Below are 23,673 nucleotides of genomic sequence, written 5' to 3'. Positions count from 1 at the left end.
GCTTTTGCTGCTGGGATGTGTGTGTCTGTTGTGTTGTTGTGAACGTGAGAGACTTTTATTTTCAAGACTAGGGTTGCTGGCTGCTTCACTTTTGAGTTCCGTCTCTGGGTTTGCATCCAACTTGATATATTGCATGTTTCTGTGAGTTTCCCAGTTTTTAGCTTAAAAACACCCCTTTTCGCCAGTGGCCCCAGTGAATTGACTTTGCATATATGTGTGTACATTAAACGTAGTGTCTCGTTGGTTTTTAAGTTAGAAATCACAAGTCATCTTCGTGATTGAAAGGGAGGGGGCTGAAGGGAGCCAGCTGTTGCCAAGCCCTCGACTTTGTACCATTAAAGTCTGGGTGCCGTCAGAGGCCGCTGCTTGGAGAGAAAATCGCAAATTGTTCTTTTATTTTCTTGGCCATTAGTTATCTTACATTCAGTAGTAATAGGGATAGATTAAGATGGGAGTTGAGTTTTGGTTTTAAGTTCTACAAAAAAAGGTTAAGTATAGCTTGTCTTGGAATAACTTTTTGCTTACAGACTGGATAGTTTTGGGGGTGTTTCAGGAGGTAGAAAGTAAACCTTTACAGGCATCCTATGGGGAAGGGCGACCAGTAGGGTGAGACGTCCAGCCTCAGACAATCTATAGCAGTTTTTATTTGAACCTGCCAGTGTGGGCCTTAAGGAAGGCAGGGTTTTCAAATGTTGTTCATGAAATATGCTTTTTGATTTCCCAATGTATGTTAAGAAATATCCATAATATGTGTTAACAACCCTAGAAGTTGTAGTAGTCAATAGGATCCGTAACTAAGGCCTGAAGTATTCAAAGCAGCATTTTATAATTAGGCACGGCTTTCTGACAGGAGTGAAGTGGGCTCTTTGCTCCTCTCAACTCCTGGAGGACAGTCCACCTGAGAGCTTCTGGGTTGTTTTTCTATGAGGGGAATAGTTAGCTGCTCAGCTAACCAGAGGGTTTCTCTCACCCCAAGAGCTCCTCCCATTTCTCCCCCCTTTTTATAGCAGTCTATTCTGATGTGAATGTGCTGGGGTGTGCTGTAAGGATGAAAATACCCATTCTGAGATCCCAGCCTCTGGCACAAGCAAGAATAGCTTGTTCCTAGATCTCTCCTTCCCTCATTCGTTTTTCTTTAACTTCTTTGATTTACTTAGAAGTGTTCTCTGTTAGTGTGAAAATGTTCATGTTGTTCATCAGATTTGTAACCCTTTAAAATATTTTTCCTTCTTTCCCCTCCCCCTAATCAAAATGCACATAACCGTGTCGGCTCAGGTGGAAAATCTTAAGAGATGGACTTAAACAGCCTTTAAAACAAACAAAAAAAGAAACAGACCACATTCTGCTCTGTTACTTGCTTTTTACAAGTTGGAGAGAGCATTCACATCTATAATACCGAGTAAGTGCGCCACACGAGGTGTCCTAGGGAACAGTTTTATTGTCAGGCAAGTGTCACAACTTCTTAAGTAACAGCTGCTCAGGCTTGTTTCCCTTCAAGAACTAAGAGAAGGATATTAACTCAGATTTAGAAAAACTTTAGACTCCTATTTGCTAAATTGCCCACTTTGAAGGCATTTTTATTTGTGAAACTGAAATACAAATTTCAGCTAGTTGTCATGCACTGAATTATTAATGACGAGCGTAGTGAATGAGTAAAACACAAGTTTTGGTGTTTTAAAATTTTACTTGAACTTATGTAGCAACTGGCAGAATAAGTTACAGTACTACTTTAGAAAGGCCTGCACACTCAAAACAGATTTAAAGAAGGAACAAGGAGAGGTTGAAGATACATACATACATGTGCATACATACAAATGCATAGAAAGATTTTTTTCTATCAGTAAAATAGCATATTACAGATTATCGGTATCAGGTTGTCCAAGTCTACCATCAGTTCAAATACCTTGCCCTTTAGGTAATTAAGAAAGGTAAAAACTAAACTACAACTAAGCTAGTAGTTAGAGATTTCTTCCTTTTAAAGAACACTAGGAAAAGAATCAAGCTTTATTTTCTACTTCATTTATATCTGAAAAGTCAAGATCCACCTTGTCGCTATTAAATATAGATGTAAGTATTTGGGAGTGTGAACTTTAATTCTCTTACAGAATCTTTTTTTAAACTTTGATGCTACACAAATTTCATATTTACTGTTATGGCATTGTCTAGGAGATAGCTCTAGCTGCAATTGTTTTGGCAAATCGAGGGGATGGAGAGAGTGCTTGAGAGGGAGGTATTTCTGATTACTAGGTCCAAAGATCGAGCGTATGCTAAAGGCACAGAAGGCAAGCTCCAGTTTTGAGTGAAAACGGCTTCATAATTAGGGTAGCACCAGCCTACTTAGGTCTTTTCATTAATTAGCACTGCCCAGCCGAACACCAAGGCCACAGCAAATGCACAACTCATATGTTTTCTGCCCACAGAGTTATTTCTTAACCAACTGATAAAAAGCCTACAATGTATACCTTCTTAGGAAGTATATGAATATTTACATCAGCTTTAATGTTCTTGAAAGAAACAACTGCTGACAAAAGCTGGTGTGTCTTTTTAAAGAATTCTTGTCTCCGATGGCCAGTGCAGTTGGTATTAAGGGCAAACTTCTGCCTTCTGTGCAGATGCTGGGAACCCAGTGAGCAGAGCTGTCCCCTGGAGCGCCCATCACTCAGTGTGTGGAGCAGTGTCTTTCTCCATGAGCTCTATGTGGCAGTTCATTCTTTGTATGAATCTGTGAATGGCATATGTCAGGCCAATAAGACGACATTCCTATTCTGGGTAATAAATAGGCGCCTTGTTGTTTTGTATCCCATCCCGTCCCCCGCCCCCCCAAGATCATTAGACAAACAAAACATGCTCAGCTGTCAAAAAATATTCTTTGAAATACAAGTAAAAATTTTCAAAATGAAAACATAATACCTTTGAAAAATGATTTTTAATAGGACAAAACAGATGCTTATCATTTAAACAGGCACCACATACAGTCCAACGATACAGACTTGAAAGTTCTGGACTCTGTGGTCTGTGGGCTCCAAAAGCCGCTAAGGCTGGTTGTTCTGTCCCTCATATGAACGTATTGGAAATACCTGCTGGGAATCATGGGCGCAGACCACCACCATTCATCACGTACACAGCGTTCAGCACCCATTGCAGCTTTCCGTTCAGAATGGAGTTGGCATCTGCTTGCTTGTCTGGCCTCCTCTTATACTTGCACACTTCGCCCAGAGCTGGCTCAGTCTCTGAGTGGGGCTGGAGAATTAGGGGCCAGGGTGCCCTCAGAGCTGTGGGGAGTGGAGTGAGCCACTTGGGGGGGGGGTAGGGGGGTGGTGGAGGGAGGAGAGCAGAGGACAGATCTAGAGTCGACTCTGCAACTGCTACAGCAGGTCTGACTAGTTTTAGGTGCCCAAAGGCAGCTTTGTTTCTCTAGTAACTCCAGGTTGCAGCAAACCTACGTTCTTAAAACTTATATCTGCATTGCTATCTTTTTGTCTCTGTGCAAAAACCTGTAACTTTTCAGACTTACTATTTAATAGTTCTCAGTTTTTTCCCTTTAATCATCCTCCTTGGTTGTTAACTGAAAAGACCCTCTACCAGGCACTTTTGTGTTTCTAAGGAGTTTCACCTTGAGTAGCTAAGGGGAAAAGACTCTACGTAAGAACATTTTATATACACACTCACACACAATGGTGTTTACAATGGGCTGTGTGAACCTGTTGAACAAAAGTGAAATGTAATTACTTGAATGTGCCACGGAAGAAACAAATAATGAAACATCACTTGCTGCAGTTCACCCTTTAGTCCCTTGCTCTCTCTCCTGCCTGGCTGCTTATCAGTCCATGCCACACAGCTCGCCAAGCTTCCAGCAGGCCTCCTCGAGTACCCCACCCTCGTGTTTGGAAGAGTTGCCTGAGTTAAACTCAGAGAATCTGAAAGTCCCAAGGTCATCTCTACACCAGAACATGTTTGCATAAAATTCTAGCCACGCTGAGATAAGGAGGTAGCCACTGAGCCTCCCTGGGTGGTTATCCCACTTTATAATAATAAATGATACAGATTGGCTCTTCAGATTTCTTTTCCTTTTTGAGACAGGAACCTCCATGTAACTACTTGTGTGTCTTCCCTGCTGTCACAGAAAACTGATCTGGCAGAGGAATTCGAACTCCATGCTCTGCAATTGAAGGAGAAAAAAAATTTTTTTTGCGACGATCTCTCTTGTTTATCATGAACCTGGTTATGGTCTTTTCTGAACAGGCTGATTCGTACAAATATTTTTACCATCTCCATACTTCACCAGGTGATGATTATAGCTGTTGAACAGCAGCTGATTGACACATTTAAAGTGTGGATTCCTCAACTGGCACATGCCTCCTTGCTTCCAAAGCTTCTGCAGATTGACTGGGCAAATGGAATGCTAGGGGGTAGAAGTGGCTCAGGTGAGGAAAGAGCAGCCCCCCTTAAGGATCACTGAAGATCACTGAAGTGCTAAAAGGTAGTTGCCTTAGAAAATAAATATTTATTACATTCACTGTGGGGCTCTGGTTGTTTTTATTATATTTGACTAGGTGACTTTGGGTAAAGTGCTATGGGTCATTAATTATCAGTACACAGAAGTGTTTGGGAAGAAATATGTTTTATCTCAAAATAGGCCCAAAGTAATTATTTTTCAATGAATGGCTGCTGTATTTACAAAGTGTCATTTACTGCCCTCAAGTTTAATTTGTATACTCATTTCCTTTCTCTGCTTTGTAACTTGTTCAGCCTATGATACAAAGTTTAAATTGTCTTTGTAAGACAAACCTTGAAACCTGACCGCAGATATGAGGCATCCATTGAGGGTGGGGGAAGGGTAGAGAGGAGTGGGGAGGGGGTGTATGGGGGGGGTGAAGAGCACAAGGGAATAAGTGTGGACTGTGGGTTGCTCTGGTGGTGGGAGAACAGTGGTGACCACAACCGAGGGAAGAAATATGCTGTCCAAAAATTAAATTAAAAAAAAAAAAGTCTTTGTAAAACCTTAACAACTTAGCATGACTGAAATAAAATTCTGAATGTGTGATACTTATATGTATATAATGAAAGTTACTTCCCTTCCTTATTGTGCCTTGTGTATATTTCTTATCCTATATCTTAAATGTCTAACTTCATATGTCACGTTGTAGAAACATGATAGTTTTAGGGCATCCAGATTTCTACCATGCAATACAATGTTTAGTTTTACTTAGTAATTAAGTAATAAATAAAAATAAGTAACATGTCTCTGCTTTCCCTCTTGAGAATACCCTTGGAACTTAAAAGATGAAATATGTTCTGTAAGAAATATTTTGTGACGTATCTTGTTTTCAGTGACTTCTTTACAATACTAAAATAGTCCAAATTTGAAAACAAAGATTAAAAACTAATCATAATCTTTAAGAAATTCTTCCATGAAAACACTTCCTAACATAGCATACTTAGTTTTATTCAGTGGCAGTTAGTTAGCCTAACCTTAAAAGCTTTTGTTAAAACACCTTTTGTTTTAACTAATGTGCATTTTATTTTTCATAAATTTTTTTCAAACAAATTATATTTACCTATTTTAGTGTGACTGTTTTATGTTTTAGAAAAAACAAAAGTCACATTCTTTTGGCAAAGCATTTGGTTTCTTAAGCTTTTTCCCCTTGACATTGTTTATAAGGGGTCTCTGGTGTGAAGGGGAATAACAAGGTATCTTTGGGGAAAAGATGCTACTAGAGGATTGAAACCAGAATCCCATCTAAGCAATTATAAATACAGAAGAAAAAAAAATATTTTCATTATGTGCCGGAATTGGGATGGGGCAAGGCTTGGCTAGCTTTTACATGCACATATTCTTAAGGGAAAAAAAAAATCAAATATAGGAGTTCCTTTCCCTGTGTTAATGAGACTTTAGATTCAGCATGCTAAAGGTGTGTCCTGGCATCAAATCTGTATGAAAGAGAGTCATAACTTAAGTGATTATAATAATGTTTATAAAAATAGTATGCCCATATTTATATATTTTCCACAGAAAGTTCAATGTTAATAGTTCATCTGTTAGGAAGTTTTTTTGTTTTTTTTTTTTAAGATTTACTTATTCATACAAGAACTGGTACAGGGGTGAGAGTATTCACCAGAGACAGTGGGGAGCAGAGCAAGCAGATATATTGAAACACACCGCTGAGAGGAGCAGCTGGGAGGACAGGAGAGGTCTGCTGCACCTTGTGTGGGTTAGCTCCCTGGCAGGGATCAAACTCAGCTGCAGTGGCTGGCAATGACTTGATATTGCTGAGACTTTAAAAACTCTGTGCCACCAGGGAGGCCCTGTTATGAAGATTGTTATGGAACATACAGCATCCTAGAACCTGAACTCATAATTTGAATAGAATTCTAGCAAGTAGTTATACAGAACTTACTTTATTATATCTCTGAAGTTAACTGTGGTACATTTTACAATTAAATGGCCCCTCCCCAATATTCTGTAATGAAGTTTTCCCAGATAACTGCCTGAACTAGCATCTGTTCAGTCTGTAGATAATTTTCAGTTATTAAGAAGCAATAGGATTATTGAAGATTTTTCCATACTAGTAAAATTCTTATTGCTAAGCTTGAGACTCATTGTGTACTTGGGAGTCCACTTTATAGCCACTACTGAAAATTCTTAACTGTTGGCTTCTTCAACAGTTCTTAATTCAAGGATCCTCCATGGATTTTAACCATGGCTTTTTTAGGTTGGGTATGGTGAGGCTCGCCACTTGCTTAGCTATGGCCTGTGGAGACCTGTGTTGGGGAACAGTCTTGGAAATGTGTGTAGTTTGAGAGAGCGATGCAGGTAGAAATTGCAAGATAGACTTCAAGGAGTGCCTCTTGCTCTGCTGCGCCCCCTTGTGGCTGAATGTGACGCAGACTTTCCAAGCTTAAAGGGAGTTGAGACTTGCACTGGGCATGCTTGTTTACATAGCTCATTAATAGCATTTTTGTGAGCAAAATAACCTATCAAGTTAATATAATGGTTCTGACAGTAAATAGTTCACTGTGCTTATTTATTGTTTTTAAATAAGTATTTTTTGGTTGGCATGTAGTTATGGGTGGTTGTTTTTGTTTGGATGGTTGTTTTTTTTTTTCTTTGTAAACTTTTTATTATGGAAAATTCCAAACATCCGCAAAAGTAGAGAGTACAATGTACCCCCTTGTACTTCAGCTTCAACAATCACCTACCATTATTTTGTTGATCTTGTTTCACCTATATGACCAGTTTTATTCTGAAGGATTTTAAAGCAAATTCCAAGCATTGTAATATATTGGGTACATTTTATTAAACATTTTATTTAGAAGCTATATATATTATCATCAGCCTTTTACTTTAGTTGTGCAGGGCTTCTAGCCAGAATTTTTAGGTAAACTAAAAGAATGGTCAGAATTTTCATTGTCTTTGGAAGGTGACTAGTTTCTTGGCTTCATACAAATTAGGTTTAAAACCTAAAATTCTCAGCTGGTCTAGAGGAACCAATAACACAGAATGATAGAAACATTTTTATACTACTTACAGTTACATTCTAGAGAGCCTATTTCTCCCCTCCCCCAGATGTTTTTTAACAAGACCATAATCTGTTCCAAAGAAATATTTACTTGAAACATTTTCTCCCAGAATCGATCAACCGTTAAAATTGTTTCTTTTCTTTTTCTATTTAGCAAACCAACAGTGTCAAAATCGTCTTCAGTTTAATTGAAGTATGTGAAAGTGCTGAGAGAGAGAGTGAGTTAGGGTTCCTCTAAAGGTGGTCTTTAGAAGACGCCCCCAAACAGTGAAAGTTGGTTTCTGACATCGTTGTTTCTACTTAGAGGTTGATTTTCCGGCCAAATTTCACTTCAGCTTCAGGCTTTAAGCAAGCCGACGGGACTGTTCCCGTCGGTCGGTCTTGGTCGAAACGCTCTGATCGTTAATAAACAGCCGGTGCTGCGGAGCTGGGGCGCTGCGGGGGAAGCTGGGGGTGGGGGTGGGGGGGTGAGGGTGGCGGCGACCGCCAGCCCTGGTGTCGGGTTACAGTTTCAGAATAGTGCCCGCGCGTAGTTAACTGGCTTCATCTAGTGACTGGCTTCATAATTACATTGCTGATTTGTTAGGGAAGGCTTTGTCTTACTTACCAATTAGCATGGATGTTACTGGAGGGACTTCATCCTGGAAGAGCTTGGCTTTTTTTTTTTTTTAAAGCTTCCCCAATTTGGACAGCTTTAGGGGTTCTGTTACTAATCTCTGCCTTGCCTTCTGGGAGTCTTTACCCTATCTGGAAATAAGCAGAGACTTTTTAACCTTGTTGGAATTTGCCCCCGTTTCTGCCATTCCCCCAGAGCAGAAACTGCTGTTGGAGTCGGCCGCGGCCCCCGGACTTGCTGCTTCCGGGTCCTTCTCACACTCCCGGCGGCCTCCCCGCAATTGCCACCCTGGAGTCTGGGGGGTGAGGAGGGCACCCGCCACCGTGCACAAACATAACCTTCGGCGACTGGGGCTGTTCCTGTTAGCTTTTTACTTGTCCATCTGACCCTCCAGCATCACCACTTGGTGATGCCTTCTCTGGGAGGCCTTTTTGCTCTCCTGGCATGTTTTGTTACTCCATTGGTGGGAGCTGACAGTCTCTGTTTAGACCACCTCAAAAGCAGGATCCAAAATGCATGGTAGGCCAAGTATGGGATAAGGAGACAGTGAAAGTACGGTTTCAGAGCTTGTCCAGAATCATTTCTGGCTGGCCTCTGTTTTGGTTTCAGAAGTCTGTCACACTCATAAATAATTACAGCAGGGGCACTCCTGCCCCCACCCCCAAAAGAAACTGAAAGAATGTGTGTGTTTCCACTTAAAGAACCTTGGGAGTTAGTGGCCAGGACCTCGACATGGAGAAATAGTCCCGCTTAAGATTCTCTACATGGCTTCTGCTACCGTTTTTCTTCAAAAGAGATAGATCCATGAGGACGGACCATCGTTCAATATTGTTAGCATTGCTAGAAATGCCTCGTTTTAGTGATTTTTAGTCATTGATGCTTCTGAATGCCTCAAGCAAACGGTGGTGGTCTCATCAGGCAGCATAGTTCAAAAGATTGGGGATGTGGCTTCTTAAAGCGCCCCTTTGGATTAGGAGGCTTTTTTTTTTTTTTTTTTTTTGAGAGCTATTAACTAGTGTTAAAGTATCGAACACATACAGAAATGTTCTCGGATCCCAAATGTTACAGCTTGTGACTTATCCCAAAGCAGATGCCACTGTCCTCACTGCCCTGTGAAGACCTGGATGACCAGTTCTCTGAAGCCTCTCACCCGCTCCAACAAGTGCCCGTCCCCCACTGCCACAGACCCCATGCCTTAGTTCTTCCTTATTAACTGTCTAAACATGCACTTATGCCTGCTACACTCCAGAAAAGGGAAGTTGTTATTTATTAGTCCAAAAGCAATTGGAACGGGCTCTTGAAAATATACCCAAGAGACTAACCAGTTGGGCCTTGAGGTGCATCGAAATAATGGCCACCCCAATTCCCGCCCCACCTGGCTGCGCTGTGTGGGCAGCAGGGCCCCTGCTGACTTTCTGATCATGCGCTCACTCCCACCTTCTAGTCAGTTCCTCCCTTCAGAATTTGGAGCCACCCTAGCACCCTGACCTCCTTACCTGATGTAGCATCTAGTTCTCTGGATACTGAGTACGGTGAGAATGGGGTTTCCCTTCCACCTAGAGTTATGAATCTTGTTTGGGACGTATCAGCGTAAAGCGTAATACAGTTTTTTACATGTTATTTGGACCAGTGTAGAGTCAGAAGGACAGGAACACAGAGGCTGGTGGTGAGTCCACAGGGAAATGTGGTGGTTTTCTCATTGTCAGTTGGGGTGACGGAAGTGATCATTAGTAAAAATAAATATATTTTTTAAAGCTTTATTTACTGAGCTGGAGTATAGGCCAGAGGTGCAGGGCAGTGAGAGGATTCACCAGAGACAGAGCTGGGAGCAGAACAGGCAGATCAACGAAGCACACTGCTGAGGGGAGCAGCGGGTGGGTCAGGAGAGGTCTGCCACGCCTTACAGATCACCTCTGGGGCAGGCGGGGATCGAACTCATGCGGAAGTGGCTTTAGATTCTTAGTGCTGTGCTTTAACCCACTGCGCCACCTGGGAGAGCCCAAATTTAATATTCTTAATTAAAAGTCATGACTTTGGTGGAGGGCCTGGGTACTTTGGTTGTGGGAGACTTCAGAGAGCACACCTGTGGACCACACCTGAGAGAAATTCTGTACTGTCAAGATATTGATGAGGATGTGAAACAATGGTATGTCATCAAGTAAAAAAAGTTTTTAGACTTAGAAAAACTAGATTGAGAAACAGCTTTTAAAAATCAAGACATTAATTTTGACAGTTCACATTACTCTAAAGGAGAGTGATTTTTTAAAATGACTACCAGAGCTTTTTTTAAAATAGCTGAAAAACGTTGAGTTACAGAGGACTTTTTGTTCTTCTGTAATGTTTGTGTGTTTTTTTCTTAATGCCTTAAAAGCATAAAAACCATGAATTACTGCCCTTTTAACACTTAGGTATGATTTCAGTTCTTTTTTGAACTTTGGTCATAAAGCCTCATTGCCATTCACGCTAAGATCACAGCCAGGAGAATCGGCCCCCACTGGCAGATGGAGTGTGGAGTCTGGTATATCCATCTGGGAGGCTGGGCTTCATTATTTAAATGACCTAAAGATATCAGCGTAGTCTTTTTTCCCCCTTACCTGCTTCGCCAAATAAGGAAGACCTTCTGACTCAAGATTGAGTGAAGAGATTCTCAGTGTCAAAACGAATGGCCAGATGAGGCAAGTAGGAACTTGTGTTCTAGAATTGAGGTTCCCAGACACCTGCACCACTGGAAATATGTTGGAAATACCAGGTCTTAGGCCCTATGATGCTCAGTGGCTGGCTGAGAGTCTTGGGGGGGTGGGAGTGGGTGGTAAGGTAGAGAACTAGAGTGAGAAGCACTTGCCAGAGAGCCCAAGCCTGAGCCCTCATGGGCTCACTCCCAAGGGGTGGGAAACAGATTTTAGGAGACAATCCCACCTTGAGTATAAAAAAAAGTCCTGTCTCCAGGGTCTGCCCATCACCATCCATAATAATCTCTCAGAATCTGCAACCCACAAGTAGCCAGGTACTGTCATTTCCTGCTTTCTCTGTATTTCTTCTAGCAAATCTCCTAGGGGTGTTGGTTATTTGTTACTGTTCTAAAAGCAGATTGTAGCTCTTGAGGACAGGACCTTTCCTAGGGGAAGCTACGCAGTTTGAAGGCACATTTGGTATATAGAGTTGTGTTCAGGATCGACTTCCTGGGAAACTCTGGAAGAGAAATTTTTCTGTTGCTACCTGTGAGGTTTGGTCTTCATTTTTAATGCTCAGTTTGCTGTAGTTAATAGTTGCTAAAATTATGTCAAGAAAATCAGAATGTTAGGCATTTGTTTCTAAAAAAAGTTTTTGGAGAGGGGAGATGTTTGTATATCTTATGTAAAAGCCAATGAGTATTCACAAGAAAAGTGGCTATGATTAGCTTTAGGCTCCTCTAGATGGGCAGAAAAGGGAAGGCTCCCCATCTCACGTCTCCACACTGGGGACCCTAGCCCTCCTTGATGTTCAGGGTTTGATGCCAAATTGGCTAGAAACCAATTGGTTTGGTCTTGGGTCATCAGTAGCCAAGGGAGAAAAGTGAGCTGTACAAGCCCAGGGGCAGCCCAGGCACCAGACTTGACCCAGCCTCCTCTTTCAGTGAACCCCACAGCCACCCTGTGCTCGTGTCAGTGATCCACAGCCAAGACCAGGCCTTTTGGTCAGAACAAGACATCTGCTTTACCCTTCCTGCACCCCCCTGGTAGTTTGAAGCTCTTCCTGAGCACTTAACACTGCTTTGTTTTGAGCTGCAGTCTAGCAAGGCCTTTCAGAGGTCACATGGCTCTCCAGTAGCTTACTTAAAGAGCTAAGTATGTTCACTGATTGCCTGAGGAACGTAGCTTCTTAGGAGCTGGGCTGTCCCTGGCTTTGGCCAGCCCGAGCGCTTGGCCTAGAGACACCATTCGACTCTTGTCTCTCGTTCTTGAAAGTCTTGAGTTTGAATTGTGCCCCACTCTAGAAGGGTGAGGTCTTAACAGCCGGAGCATGAGAGCTCACTGCCTCAGAGTTGAGGCCTTTTCTGAATGTGTTGAGCAAACTTTGGGAAAACTTTTAACTTTTTAAATTCATTTTTAATTTTCAACATTTCTAAATGATGATATGGAGATTTAATTATGTTGCATTTTATCCCATTCTGTGAAAATTTAGATAAAATTAGAATTACAAGTAGGACTGTGTGTATTTTGCAGTCTTACCAGGTGTCTGATACCAGTTTTGCTTCATAAAACAAAATAGAAAAGTGCAAGCAGAGGCTGCTTTGAGACAAACTCTGTCTACACATTTGAAAAGCATCCAAGACTCGATTTGTCTGTTTTTGGTCTCAGGCTTACAAGGGCCTTCCTTCCTCTTCCCCGGACAGCATTACTAATGTCTTATCAGACTTTTCCTAAATCGTTAGGATTATCACACAGCTGTGACCGACTAGATCGTTCTAATTGGAACTGGGTGCTTCTCGCATTGACTCTGAAAGTATGTCCAACAGTCTCCTTCAGCTGTGGAAATTCTGCTAAATACTTCTGCATGGCCAGTTGGCTTTTAAAATATTTGAGTTCTGTAGACTGAGTATTTCTAGAGAAATGGGAGTTATTGAGGAAGTCTTTTTGTTTATTCTGGCAACAAGTCCTTGAAAGATAGTTCGACATCAATGACTAAAGAAAAGGAAAAGTTTACACTCTTCTTGCCTGTCACTTCTCCAGAAAACCAATAAAAACCCAAAATGGCTTTGAGCTACTTAGCTTGTTTTTAGTTGGGTACTTGGTTTACATTTTATTTTATTTTATTTTTATTTGGTTTACATTTTAGAACAGTGCTTAGCAAACATTTTGTGATAAGAGATTGTCTTGTTTGTTTTTCTTTCTTAATGGATTAGTACTTTAGTAAAACATGATGCAAATAACTACTAGAAAAATGAAATAAAAGTACAAAGAGGTAGAAAATAGAAGTTTTGTTTTAAAAATTAGAAACATACAGTTACTCTGTTGACTTGCTATAGAAGTTTTCTAAGTAATGCAGTATCTCTGTGCTCACTTCCTTAGGACCTGAAACTATTCACAGATAGTACAACTACTGACCCCACTTTGAGAAACACTCTGTCAGAGTGTATTCCTAGTTCATTTGTGTACACCCACACACATTTTTAAAGGTGTTGTGCTTGATGACACTGTAACATAACAGACCATATAGAAGCTTTGTATGAGAATTAAATGCACTCAATAAGCTCTTTGGCAAAAGTAGGATTTTTCTAGTGGATAGATACTTAAATTGTAAGCAAATACTAACAGTATGATTGTAAATACAATTATCTGTTTCAAAACAAGTTGTCACTGGAATGCTTTTTTTTTTTTTTTTTTTTTTTTTTTTTTTTTTTTTTTTTTTATATACAAGAACTGGGGTATAGGCCAGAGGTGTGAGAGGATTCACCAGAGATAGAGTGGGGAGGAGAACAGGTGGATTGACTGAAATGCACTGTTGAGGGGAGCAGCGGGCGAGACAGGAGAGATCTGCTGTGCCATGTGGGTCAGCTCCCTGTCCTGGGATCGAACCTGTGCTACAGTGGCTGTTGGTGGTTTCGTAGTGCTGAGACCTAATCCCTTGTACCACCAGGGAGGCCTATATCACCATGACATTTCTAATGCTTATGGTAGAAAGTGCTTTTATTATGTGAAATGAAATCACCTTCTGATTCACCCTCAAGTTTAAATGGGTAGATTTTTTTAGGTAGGGCCTGTTCTATGCAAAGTATGTATGCAAATAAATCCTCTTAACACTGAATGGTAGGAAACATTTAGTAGGAAACAAGTGAAGTATTAAATAGGGAGTCGTTACTGTACTGCCTTCCAGCTAATTATGGGAATGGTCTTTGGCTCTAGATTGACAGCCATGTCACAAAATTTTTATTACACAATGTTTGCAAAATGAGGGAAAGTTTAAGACAAGTAACTGCAGATTTTTTGTGAGCATTAACAAACTCACAAATGGATTCTGACCAACAGTTGCAACTGTCTTCAGCTTTCTCTCCTGGAAACTGAGGCATGTAAAGGTGTTACCCCAAGTGGCACTTGTATGCTAGGTGACTTAGAACCTTGTCTCCTGGTCTGTCCACTAGGACAGGTTTTTTGGTTAAGTGATTAGAAAGTGAAGTCTGTGAGGCAAAGGTGAAGGACTCGGATTGTCGTGTTTGCCTGGGAGCAGTTCTAAGGGGAAGACCACCCTCCAGTAGGCATGACGAGCTCAGGGTGTCTTTCCTGGGGCCAGAGCAGGAAAGGAGAGAGAAAGCAAGAGAGTAGAAAGCAAGAGAGGAGACAGCTAAACGGTTGATCATGGTGGGACAGGAGTTAAAACTCAACCTGTTATCAGATGCTCATGGTCTTGAGATACGAGGTTGTTTTTGAAATACATACCTCCCAAATCACAGTAGGTATTTTGTTATGAAATGACTCAAGTATCCAAACAACAGTGCATAGAGTCAGAGCAAATTACTTTTAAATTAATCCAGTTGCATTCAGACATAACTATGCAATGAAACTGAGGCATGGAAAAATCTGGGCTGGGAAATCCACATTCCTCCACGGATTGAAGATCGAAAAAGCGGCGGTAGCGCAATCACGATGGTCATTTAACGCAGGCCAAGTGCTTCACCACATGTCACCAAACAGGCAGAAAGGTTTTTCTGCATAATGAGGAAGGAAAAGACATTTTGAAAGCACACACAGTTCCACCAACTCTACATGTTCATGTTCCTCCTTCTCAAACTTCAGTTCTTTTAATCTTTCAAGACGTTTTCAAGCTGTAATCTGTGACACCTTTATCTGTTTAGGTCATAGCATTGTAAGTGTTTTTTCTTGGGCTTTAAAAATAAATCTGTTTGGGGGAGGGAACTGAACCTGCATGATAATGTTAGGCATGCGAACCAAGCACACTAGCTGAGAAAGTCAAAATCACGGTTTCCATGGTAACGTTTAACTTGTCTGTGTTGTACACATTTCTCAATATATTCACCAGACTACCTAGTGACAAAAACTGCTCCCTGGGCACACAAAGGTAGCTTTCCCAGTCCTTACGGGTTCTGAATGGCTTCCCCAATAATTCGTGTGTTCTAACCCTGGGCAAGGAACGGTGCTCCAAGTCCTGGCCTCCCAATCAGCATCTTTCTTATGGTAAAAATGAGTTTTCTCATGGTTGATTCCCTTTCCTTTCTCCTTTGCAGATATATGTTGGGTAAAGGAGGAAAACGGAAGTTTGATGAGCATGAAGATGGGCTGGAAGGCAAAATTGTGTCTCCCTCTGACGGGCCATCCAAGGTGTCTTACACCTTACAGCGCCAGACTATCTTCAACATTTCCCTTATGAAACTCTATAATCACAGGCCCCTCACTGAGCCCAGCTTGCAAAAGACCGTGTTAATCAACAACATGTTGAGGCGGATCCAGGAGGAGCTCAAACAGGAAGGCAGCCTGAGGCCTGTGTTCGCCCCCTCCTCCCAGCCGACCGATGCGCTGAGTGACAGCTACCGCGAGGCTCCCCCGGCCCTCAGCCACCCCGCGGGCCCGGCCACGCACCCCTGTGACCTCGGAAGCACTACGCCCCTGGAGGCCTGCCTCACCCCGGCCTCCCTGCTCGAGGAGGACGATGACACTTTTTGCACTTCCCAGGCCCTGCCTGTGTGTCCTACCAAACTCTCACCTCCAGCCCTCCCGCCGGAGAAGGACAGCTTCTCCTCCGCCTTGGACGAGATTGAGGAGCTCTGTCCCACATCTACCTCCACAGAGGCCGCCGCGGCGACTGACAGCGCGAAAGGGGACGCCGCCGCCCAGTCCAGCCTCCAGAAACACGACGGGCTCCCCGAGGGCCGAGCCGACGATTCCAGACTGATGGATTCGCTGCCTGGGAATTTTGAGATCACGACGTCCACGGGGTTTCTGACAGACTTGACCTTGGACGACATCCTCTTTGCAGACATCGACACGTCCATGTACGATTTTGACCCCTGCACATCCTCGTCGGGCACGGCCTCAAAAATGGCCCCTGTGTCCGCCGACGACCTCCTCAAGACTCTCGCCCCTTACAGCAGTCAGCCCGTTGCTCCGAGTCAGCCTTTCAAAATGGACCTCACGGAGCTGGACCACATCATGGAGGTGCTGGTCGGGTCTTAAGGCCTGGTGGCGGCCCACCAGCCCCGTGAGTGTCGCTGCGCCCTGACAGCTCTGGCACTGTGCATGCACCCTCGCTTGCCTTTTTCAGAGAAGAAGAGAACATTTTACAAAAGGATCACACTAGTTTTTGCTTTGAGCAGAGTTGGAGTGCCTTCATCCAAGTATGACCACTTTTAATATGCTTTTTTTGAGTGGTTCCTCAGAGACCTACTACCTTGGAATAGGAAAGAAGACATTGGAAGACAATGTTGCTATGCTGAATGGCAAAACAAACAGTTCAAGTGAAGCACAAGGAATAAGTTGGAAAAGCTGTAAATTGCATGTGCATATTTGTCTATTTTTTCTATAAGTTTTATTGCAAGAGGTAAAAAGAAGAAAAAATATATATATTATTTAGATAATCTCAGTACCTTTTCTGGCATTTTTGCCCTGTATAGGTTGACTTGGCAATTCAGCCTTTTTAGAGGCATTAACTATTCCTCCTAAGTGTTGCATTTACATGGCTGTTTAGAAACTGCTGCCCAAATTTATTTTATATTTTTGTACAGATTCTGCAGTTTATGATATTGTTTTTCTAAAAACAAATGCTGTTTATACATATGAGATAGCTATTTTGATAGGATTTGCTCACATAGTTCCTGCAAACTTCAGATGTACAAGTTGCACTTGTACTTTTATAGAGTTGTAATGTTTTATATGTTTGGTGCAAAGAGAAAAATTTGATCAAATCAATTCGCAATTGATGTTCCCCAAATGCAGACATGCGGACATTCTCTCTCTCTCTCTCTCTCTCTCTCTCTCTCTCTCTCTCAGTGCTTTAAGAAAGGGCCAGGCAATATCACACCCAAATTTCACAGGCACCAACCCCTTGGCATGGACACCCACCAGCACTGTGACTTCCAAAGCCAGAGCCACGTCAACTCATCAAACTTGCATTAAGCAGTTGGCAGGAGGTGGCCATCGAGCTTGGGGTTTAAGTGGTGGTTGTCTTTCGCTCAGAGTACTCACTGTGTTTATGCCAGGTTGGCGCTTTTCATTGTTTTGTTTTTTGACAAAACCCCAGGTCTTTCCTTTTGGGCATAATTTTTGTGATGACCTGACATTTCACATCCAAGCGATTTTATGAAAAGCAACCAACATCTTCATGGAACTAAACCCTATTGCATTGCTAGGGCTCGGCTCGTAAAGAAGAAAACCTCCCCCACCAGGCATCCGTCCTGTTGCTCAATTGTCTTTCCCTGCTTCCCTTCCCTAGAGCTTTTGTTCCTCTGTTGCTAAGTGCTGCAAATGGCATCTTCAGATCACCACAGTGAGCTCAGCTCACCTCAGCCCAGCCTGGGATGCTCTCTCATAACATCCGTGGCTGGAGTGGGCCCCGCTAAGTCACAGCTTCCGATCTGGTTGCTTTCTTGAGTCAACTGCTTCAACTATTCTTTACAAGGCTGTTTTACCCAAATACACAGACAGGACTTGCTGTGCATGTTTCCCCTCTTTCAACCCATCCCCACCCTCAGCCCCAGCCCCAAGACACTTGAGAAATAGCTTTTTATTCCTAGTGGTGTACATTTAATTTTAAAATGTTTGCGACGTATCATGCTTGTTGCCGAAATTGTTTATGGCCTTTTCGTTTCAGTTTTTTTCTTTCTCCCAATGGTACTTTAGCTGGTTACAACCTGTATTATTGAAATGCAGATGGCTTCTTTAGGAATAACTTTTATATTTATTTAAGAATTTTTAAATTATGGGATTTGTGTTGTTGTTGTTGTTGTCTTTGTTGTCCGTCATTTGTCAATATTCAGTCACCAGTTCTGCTCACTTCTTGCCATGGATAAAATTGAGTCTTTCTGGCCAATTGAAAAAGACAGCTTTATAAAATGGCACTTTAAACAAGCCATAGATAGTTTTATTTTTATAATGCACATGGCAAAGTAAATATATTTGTGATGAAGGATCTGCTCGTCTAAGCAAAAGATTCATGTATAATATGATTAAATCTTCTTGCATTCTAATTTACTTTCTCTCCCCGCCCCTGCCCTACCTCCCCCCCCCAACTTGAATGTGTTTTTAAAGGCTAATTGTCAACTCTGCAGCGCAGTGAGAAACAGATCCCATTGCACTTGTTCTCCTACAAGCAACCTGCACCCGGTAACCTCTCACTGCTAGGATACGTCGTTTCCTTTGATAGGACCAGGGACCAGCTAGTTGAGGTGAGGGTTGTTGTCGATGCTTCCGGTGTCACTGTGCCTGTCCACTTTAAGAGCATCCTTTCCCTGTAGAGAACAAGTCTGCCCAGACGCCGTGCTTTTGATAACTGGAGGACCTGGCGAGCGCAGGACATGCCGCACACGTCCACACGCATCCACACTCACAATGGTGTTGATTATTCCGAACAATAACAGGGTAAGGCGCTTGATTTGCCATTGTTAAAAACTGATTTACAGTAACTTAGAACAACGTACTTTGGTTGGATTAGCTAATCATGTGTTTAAACAAATCCCATATGTTGGGCAACAGTTCAAATAAGCACAGTGAAGTGTTGCCCACACGTGGGTCTCTGACTCTCTCGTGTTTGGAAGGCTGGGCTCCAGAATCAAAACAAAACCCCCAGCAACAGCAGGCAGATGCTTTTTTAAACTCTGGACACCCTTACTGTAGATTCTCCATATTCCAGATCTAGGGAGGAAAACACGAGAAATGAGTGGCCTGTTTCAAAAAGAACAAACCCATCAAGTGTTCGAGGTATCTTTGTGTCTTCACTTTACGAAGCCATGTCCCGACAGTGAGGGGGGTGGACGTGCATCGCAGAGCCTTCCCCTTCGTAAAGGACATTGTGTGGTGTTCAGAGTCGGGCCGGCAGCGTGAGGTGCCTTCCTGAGGAAGCTCTGCTGGTGGGGCTTGGGAGAGGACAATTATTGACAGTGGTGTGCAATGACGTGACAAGATGAGAGCAGAATAATAAGAGCTTTGAATTTGAAGTGATTTTTTTTTCATAAGTTATTTATTCCTTTTTTTTCTGTGTAAATATATTTATTTTACTGTGGAGCTCTAACAACATCTGGATCGTAACATGTGCAGAATGTATGGTAGGAATGTATTCTCTTGTAGGAATGTAAATCTGTATTAAAAGGGGCTGAGCCAGGCCCCCCCCCCCCCAGGTCTTCTCATCATATGCACAGTCCACATTCATTTTTACTCTCTTCTCTAATATGGGTCTATTTGAAATATGCAAAAGGTATGGGTGAGGGATGTTTCAATACCTCCAAATTTTTAAGAAAATCAAGCATCAAAGGGTTGATATTTTTAACTATTTTTTAGTAGCACTTTCTCTTGCTGACAGAAGGGGCAATCACACTGACACCCGCATTCACACCACAGGGTGAGAACTAGCCACAGCCCCGCACACCCCAGTGTCTTTCTCAACTGAGCGTTTTATCGCCATGACCCCTTGGAGTGTCCCAACTGCCCTGCGGTCAATCGAAGAAAAGTTCTTTAATAAATAAGCTCCAAAGAGCCAAAGTATCAACTTACAGATCATTTTTAAAGCTTAAATTTATTAGCCACCTTTGTGGTAAACAATAAATTATGAATACCACAGGGCAGCCTTCTTAAATGACAGAAGTGAAAATAAAATAAACGAGAGACTCTACTTTGTGCAGCAATTGTTACTCTCTCTAGGAATTGTCTTAATTTCAAAACCTTGCTGTTACAAATTGGACCTTTTGCTGAAAAGAGCATATTTAACCTGTTCTGGCTGTGAATGGTTAACTTCCTATAACTGCCAGGGGCAGCGAGGTGCGCCCTGCTCGTGAACCATTGTTTCCAGTGCTTCTAAGAAAGTCTGAATGGCTCTTGAAATTTAGCCAAGATCAAATGCTAATGCAGGCAAGGCCAATACAAAATTTGGACGTCTTTTGGGGATAACACGTTTGAAAGAGAAGTGCGATCCATTTGAGCAAACAACCAAGATTTTGGAAAAGCTGTACATACTGAAATGTTTGGTGCGTGGTTTTGAGGAGGGCTGTTGTCGAAAAAAAGGAGGTGTAACCTTTCCCCCACAGACCTGAGAGCTGTGCCTTTTCTATGCAATATTACAGACGTTACATCGGAAACCAGATGGCTGTACTCACATGTAGGTTTGGGCTGTAATCTAAACAATTGGACAGATTAAATGTACATGGAAATGAGCAGTCTTACTTTTGTAGTTTTATATTATACAATAAACAGTTAAAAGACGAGAGCGGCGTCTTTGCAGTTTCCTTCTGACCGGAGCGCGACCTCGTCCGTCCACCACAAGCTGCCGGTGTTGAGGAACAGCCCACGCTCGTGGCCACTGCGCTCGATGCTGGTGGCCTGCCTCATCTGCTCGGTCTCGGGAACACCTCTCCCCTCTGGCTCAGGAACACCTCTCCCCTCTGGCTCTCCCCTGCCTCTTGGGCTTCCTTGGCCTAGTTCTCAGTTCTCTCCCCCAAGTTTCTGGGTAGTTCCCTCACCTTCAGGGGTTAGTCTGTGGCCAGCTCTGCCGAGGCGCTCCTGCTGGCTTTCCCCGGGGTGACTTAATCCACCCAGGACTCGGAACAAAGTGCCAGCTCTGGCCTCTTCCTAAGCTCCAGATCCGAGTGTAGCCTCCTTCCATGAGGAGCTGGTCCTTCCCGTTTGGGCCTCTCACCTCATCACCTCCAGCTGTGATTCCACTACTCCTGCTGGGCCTGTTCTCCAGGCCAACCCACTCTGCTCCCTGATGTCCATGTCCCCTGTCACCTCCTTTCCATCACTCGAAGCTCCGGCCTCCTCCTCCTCTCCTGATTATGCGCCTGCCTCCTAGCCACACCTCCTGCCACGGTCGTGTCTCCCACATCCCTGACGCTGGAGTTGACATTCCAAAATGCCGGTGGTTCACGTGACTGTTGTACCTCCTTCCATAGCCCCCCTGGTATAAATAATCTGGACCCATCCTCACACTCACCACCATTCGGGGTGAATAGCAAGAGCCCTCTGTGGCCTCCTAGCCTATCAGGCCGCCTTTGACAGAGTTATGAAGATCTAGCCTCGCCTGATCTAGACAGTTCTGGGCCACCACACCAGCTGGATATGAGAAACCTGAGAAGTGAGGTTTCCACCTAATCAGGATGGGGAGGGGAGTGTTGGCGAGGTATGATGGGCTAAACCATATATATCCTCAAGGAAGAGAAGTGGAAGTCCTAACCCCGAGGACCTCAAAATGTGCCCTTTATTTGAAGTGAGGACTTTATAGAGGTAGCCACATGAAGAGTGTGGTTTATTAGGGTGGGCCCTAATCCAACAAGCTAGTGATCTATAAAAAGGGGAGATTCCAACACAGATGAGGACATAGTGAGAACACAGTGTAAAGAGGAGGGTGGAGATCAGGATGGTTCGTCTGCAAGGAGAGCCAGAGCTTGCCAGCAGTGCTCCAGAGGTGGGGCAAAGGAGGGCAGCTGGCTTCTGTCTCAGTGCCCAGAAGCAGCCGGGCCTGCTGCCACCCCACCTCTGCCTTCAGAACAGTAACTATCTGTTGTTGAAGCCACTTCGTTTTATGGGGCTTTTCGTGGCAGCCCTAGCAAAGTAATACAGGGGAGAAGAACAAGATGAGCTCTTCCCAGACATCCCCGTGGAGAGACGTAGCAGGCAGCTAGAAATGAGTGTCGCCCAGGAGAGTGGCTTACACGTGGAGTATGAGCATCTGCTCTTAATTAGAGATACAACTTAAGCAGATCGTTCAATCTGTGCTTGTGAGAACAAGATAAAGCTTCCTAAATCTCTTTGGAAGTGTTGATAGTGCAAAATGCCAATTATGAACGTCCTCCGTCCGTGCACCCCTGCAACTGTGCCTAACACACAGAAGGCATTAAAAATATTTCTTGAATGACGAAAGGAGAGCCCCTGCCTAGGGAACGAGAGAAGCCCCGGCTCCTCGCCTGAGTCCTAGGGTGCCCTCCCATCCTGACCCTGGGGACTGCCCCCTTCCTAGTGCACATTGTGCCCCCCCCCAACTCCTGCTTACAGAAATTCTACCCACCACTCAAGGCCAAGCTCCATCCCTGGTCATGAAGCTTCTGCACAGGAGAGTCGGAACAACGTCTCCTAGCCACCTCTGTTCAGGCCAGCAGCCTTTGCTCTTTTGCGTAGTCTGAGGTCAGCTGGGCCCTCTTTGTGTCTCTGCTCTCCATCCCCCCTCCCAGACCCTGCCCCCGCTGCTGTTCTGAAGAGGGGAACCCTGATGTTCATCCTCACAGGTCAGCATCCTGCCCTGGGGCTAAATCCTGTCCACTGCCTGCTTTTGTTAAGTAGTTTTCCGAGTACATGACCACATTGGTTTATTCATGCTTTCCTCTGTCTTGGCACCAAGAACACATGACTCTCAAGGTCTAAAATATTTGCTCTTTGACCCTTAACAGAGAAAGTTTGCTAAAACCTGATCTTTGCAAACTGTGCAATATGTGATTATGGAGGTGGGACGGTGGGGGAGGGGGGAATCACCATCCCTGGCTCTGGGGCTCACAGAGACCAGGAAAGCAAATGCAGTACAGGTGTGGGGAGGACTGGCGGGGGAGGGGGGGTTGGCCAGGACACAGGCTGCCAGAGATGGGGGGTGAAAGGACCCAAGAGGGCAGAGCAATGAGGCAGAAAGAGAGGTAAGTGCATAAAGTGGCCCTCTGCAGAGTTTTAGGCCTGGGAGGAGACTTTGACCTGGCTCTTCTGGTCAAAGGGCTTTTGTCTGACAAATGTGAAAACAGACATGGAAAGGGAAGGGACTGCTGTCTCAGGTAAGGTGCAGTTCATGGCACTGGGCTTCCGAGCTTGGCCCTGCAACCAGACAACTTGAGAGTAGTGATTGAGCTTATCTCACAGGATGGTGGGGATTAAAGGAAAAGTATTCAGGGGCCTCCCTGGTGGCACTAGGAGCCAAACGCAGCCCTGTGAAGAGTGGGCAGCCACTGCAGAGGGAGCTCAGTCCCAGGCGGGAGGTGACCCACAGGGAAGGCAGACCTCTCCGGTCCCACCTGCTGCTGCCCTCAGCAGTGTATTCAAGCTGCCTGTTCTGGTCCCCTCTGTCTCTGATGAATCCTCTCACCTACCTCCCACACACCTCAGGTACCCCAGTTCTTGTATGCATAAATAAAAAAAACTTGGGAGAAAAAAAAAAAAAGAAAAGCATTCAGTACAGTTCCAGAACATGATAAAACTAATCCGCACCCTATTAACTCTAGCTGACATGACAGTGGGAAAGTGAAACCCCAGTTCGCCACTTGGCCACGGTGTTTTGTCTTGGGCCATAGAGTAAAGCTAGGGATCAGCTTAATGTTGAGAGCATGGTCTGTTCCCCCCACACACACCCCACCCCTTCCACCTGCCC

At 43.7% G+C, this 23,673-nt stretch overlaps 1 protein-coding gene across 2 annotated transcripts in view; it reads left to right on the top strand.

Annotated features, from left to right (window-relative positions):
- SERTAD2 (SERTA domain containing 2) overlaps positions 1 to 20,530 on the top strand; it is a 108,818-nt gene extending 88,288 nt beyond the window's left edge. For both annotated transcript variants that reach the window (XM_012731584.1, XM_004691452.2), the window contains exon 2: positions 15,356 to 20,530. In XM_012731584.1, coding sequence (XP_012587038.1) covers positions 15,360 to 16,301 — 942 coding nt within the window. In that variant the 5' untranslated portion in view covers positions 15,356 to 15,359 and the 3' untranslated portion in view covers positions 16,302 to 20,530. The remainder of the gene's footprint in view (positions 1 to 15,355) is intronic.
- Positions 20,531 to 23,673: the final 3,143 nt, after the last annotated feature.

Source organism: Condylura cristata, unplaced genomic scaffold (genome assembly GCF_000260355.1).
Source record: "Condylura cristata isolate star-nosed mole 26May11 unplaced genomic scaffold, ConCri1.0 scaffold00031, whole genome shotgun sequence".
NCBI classification, from domain to species: Eukaryota; Metazoa; Chordata; class Mammalia; order Eulipotyphla; family Talpidae; genus Condylura; species Condylura cristata.
Note: the sequence above shows the minus strand (reverse complement) of the source record. Positions and strands in the feature narration are given on the sequence as shown.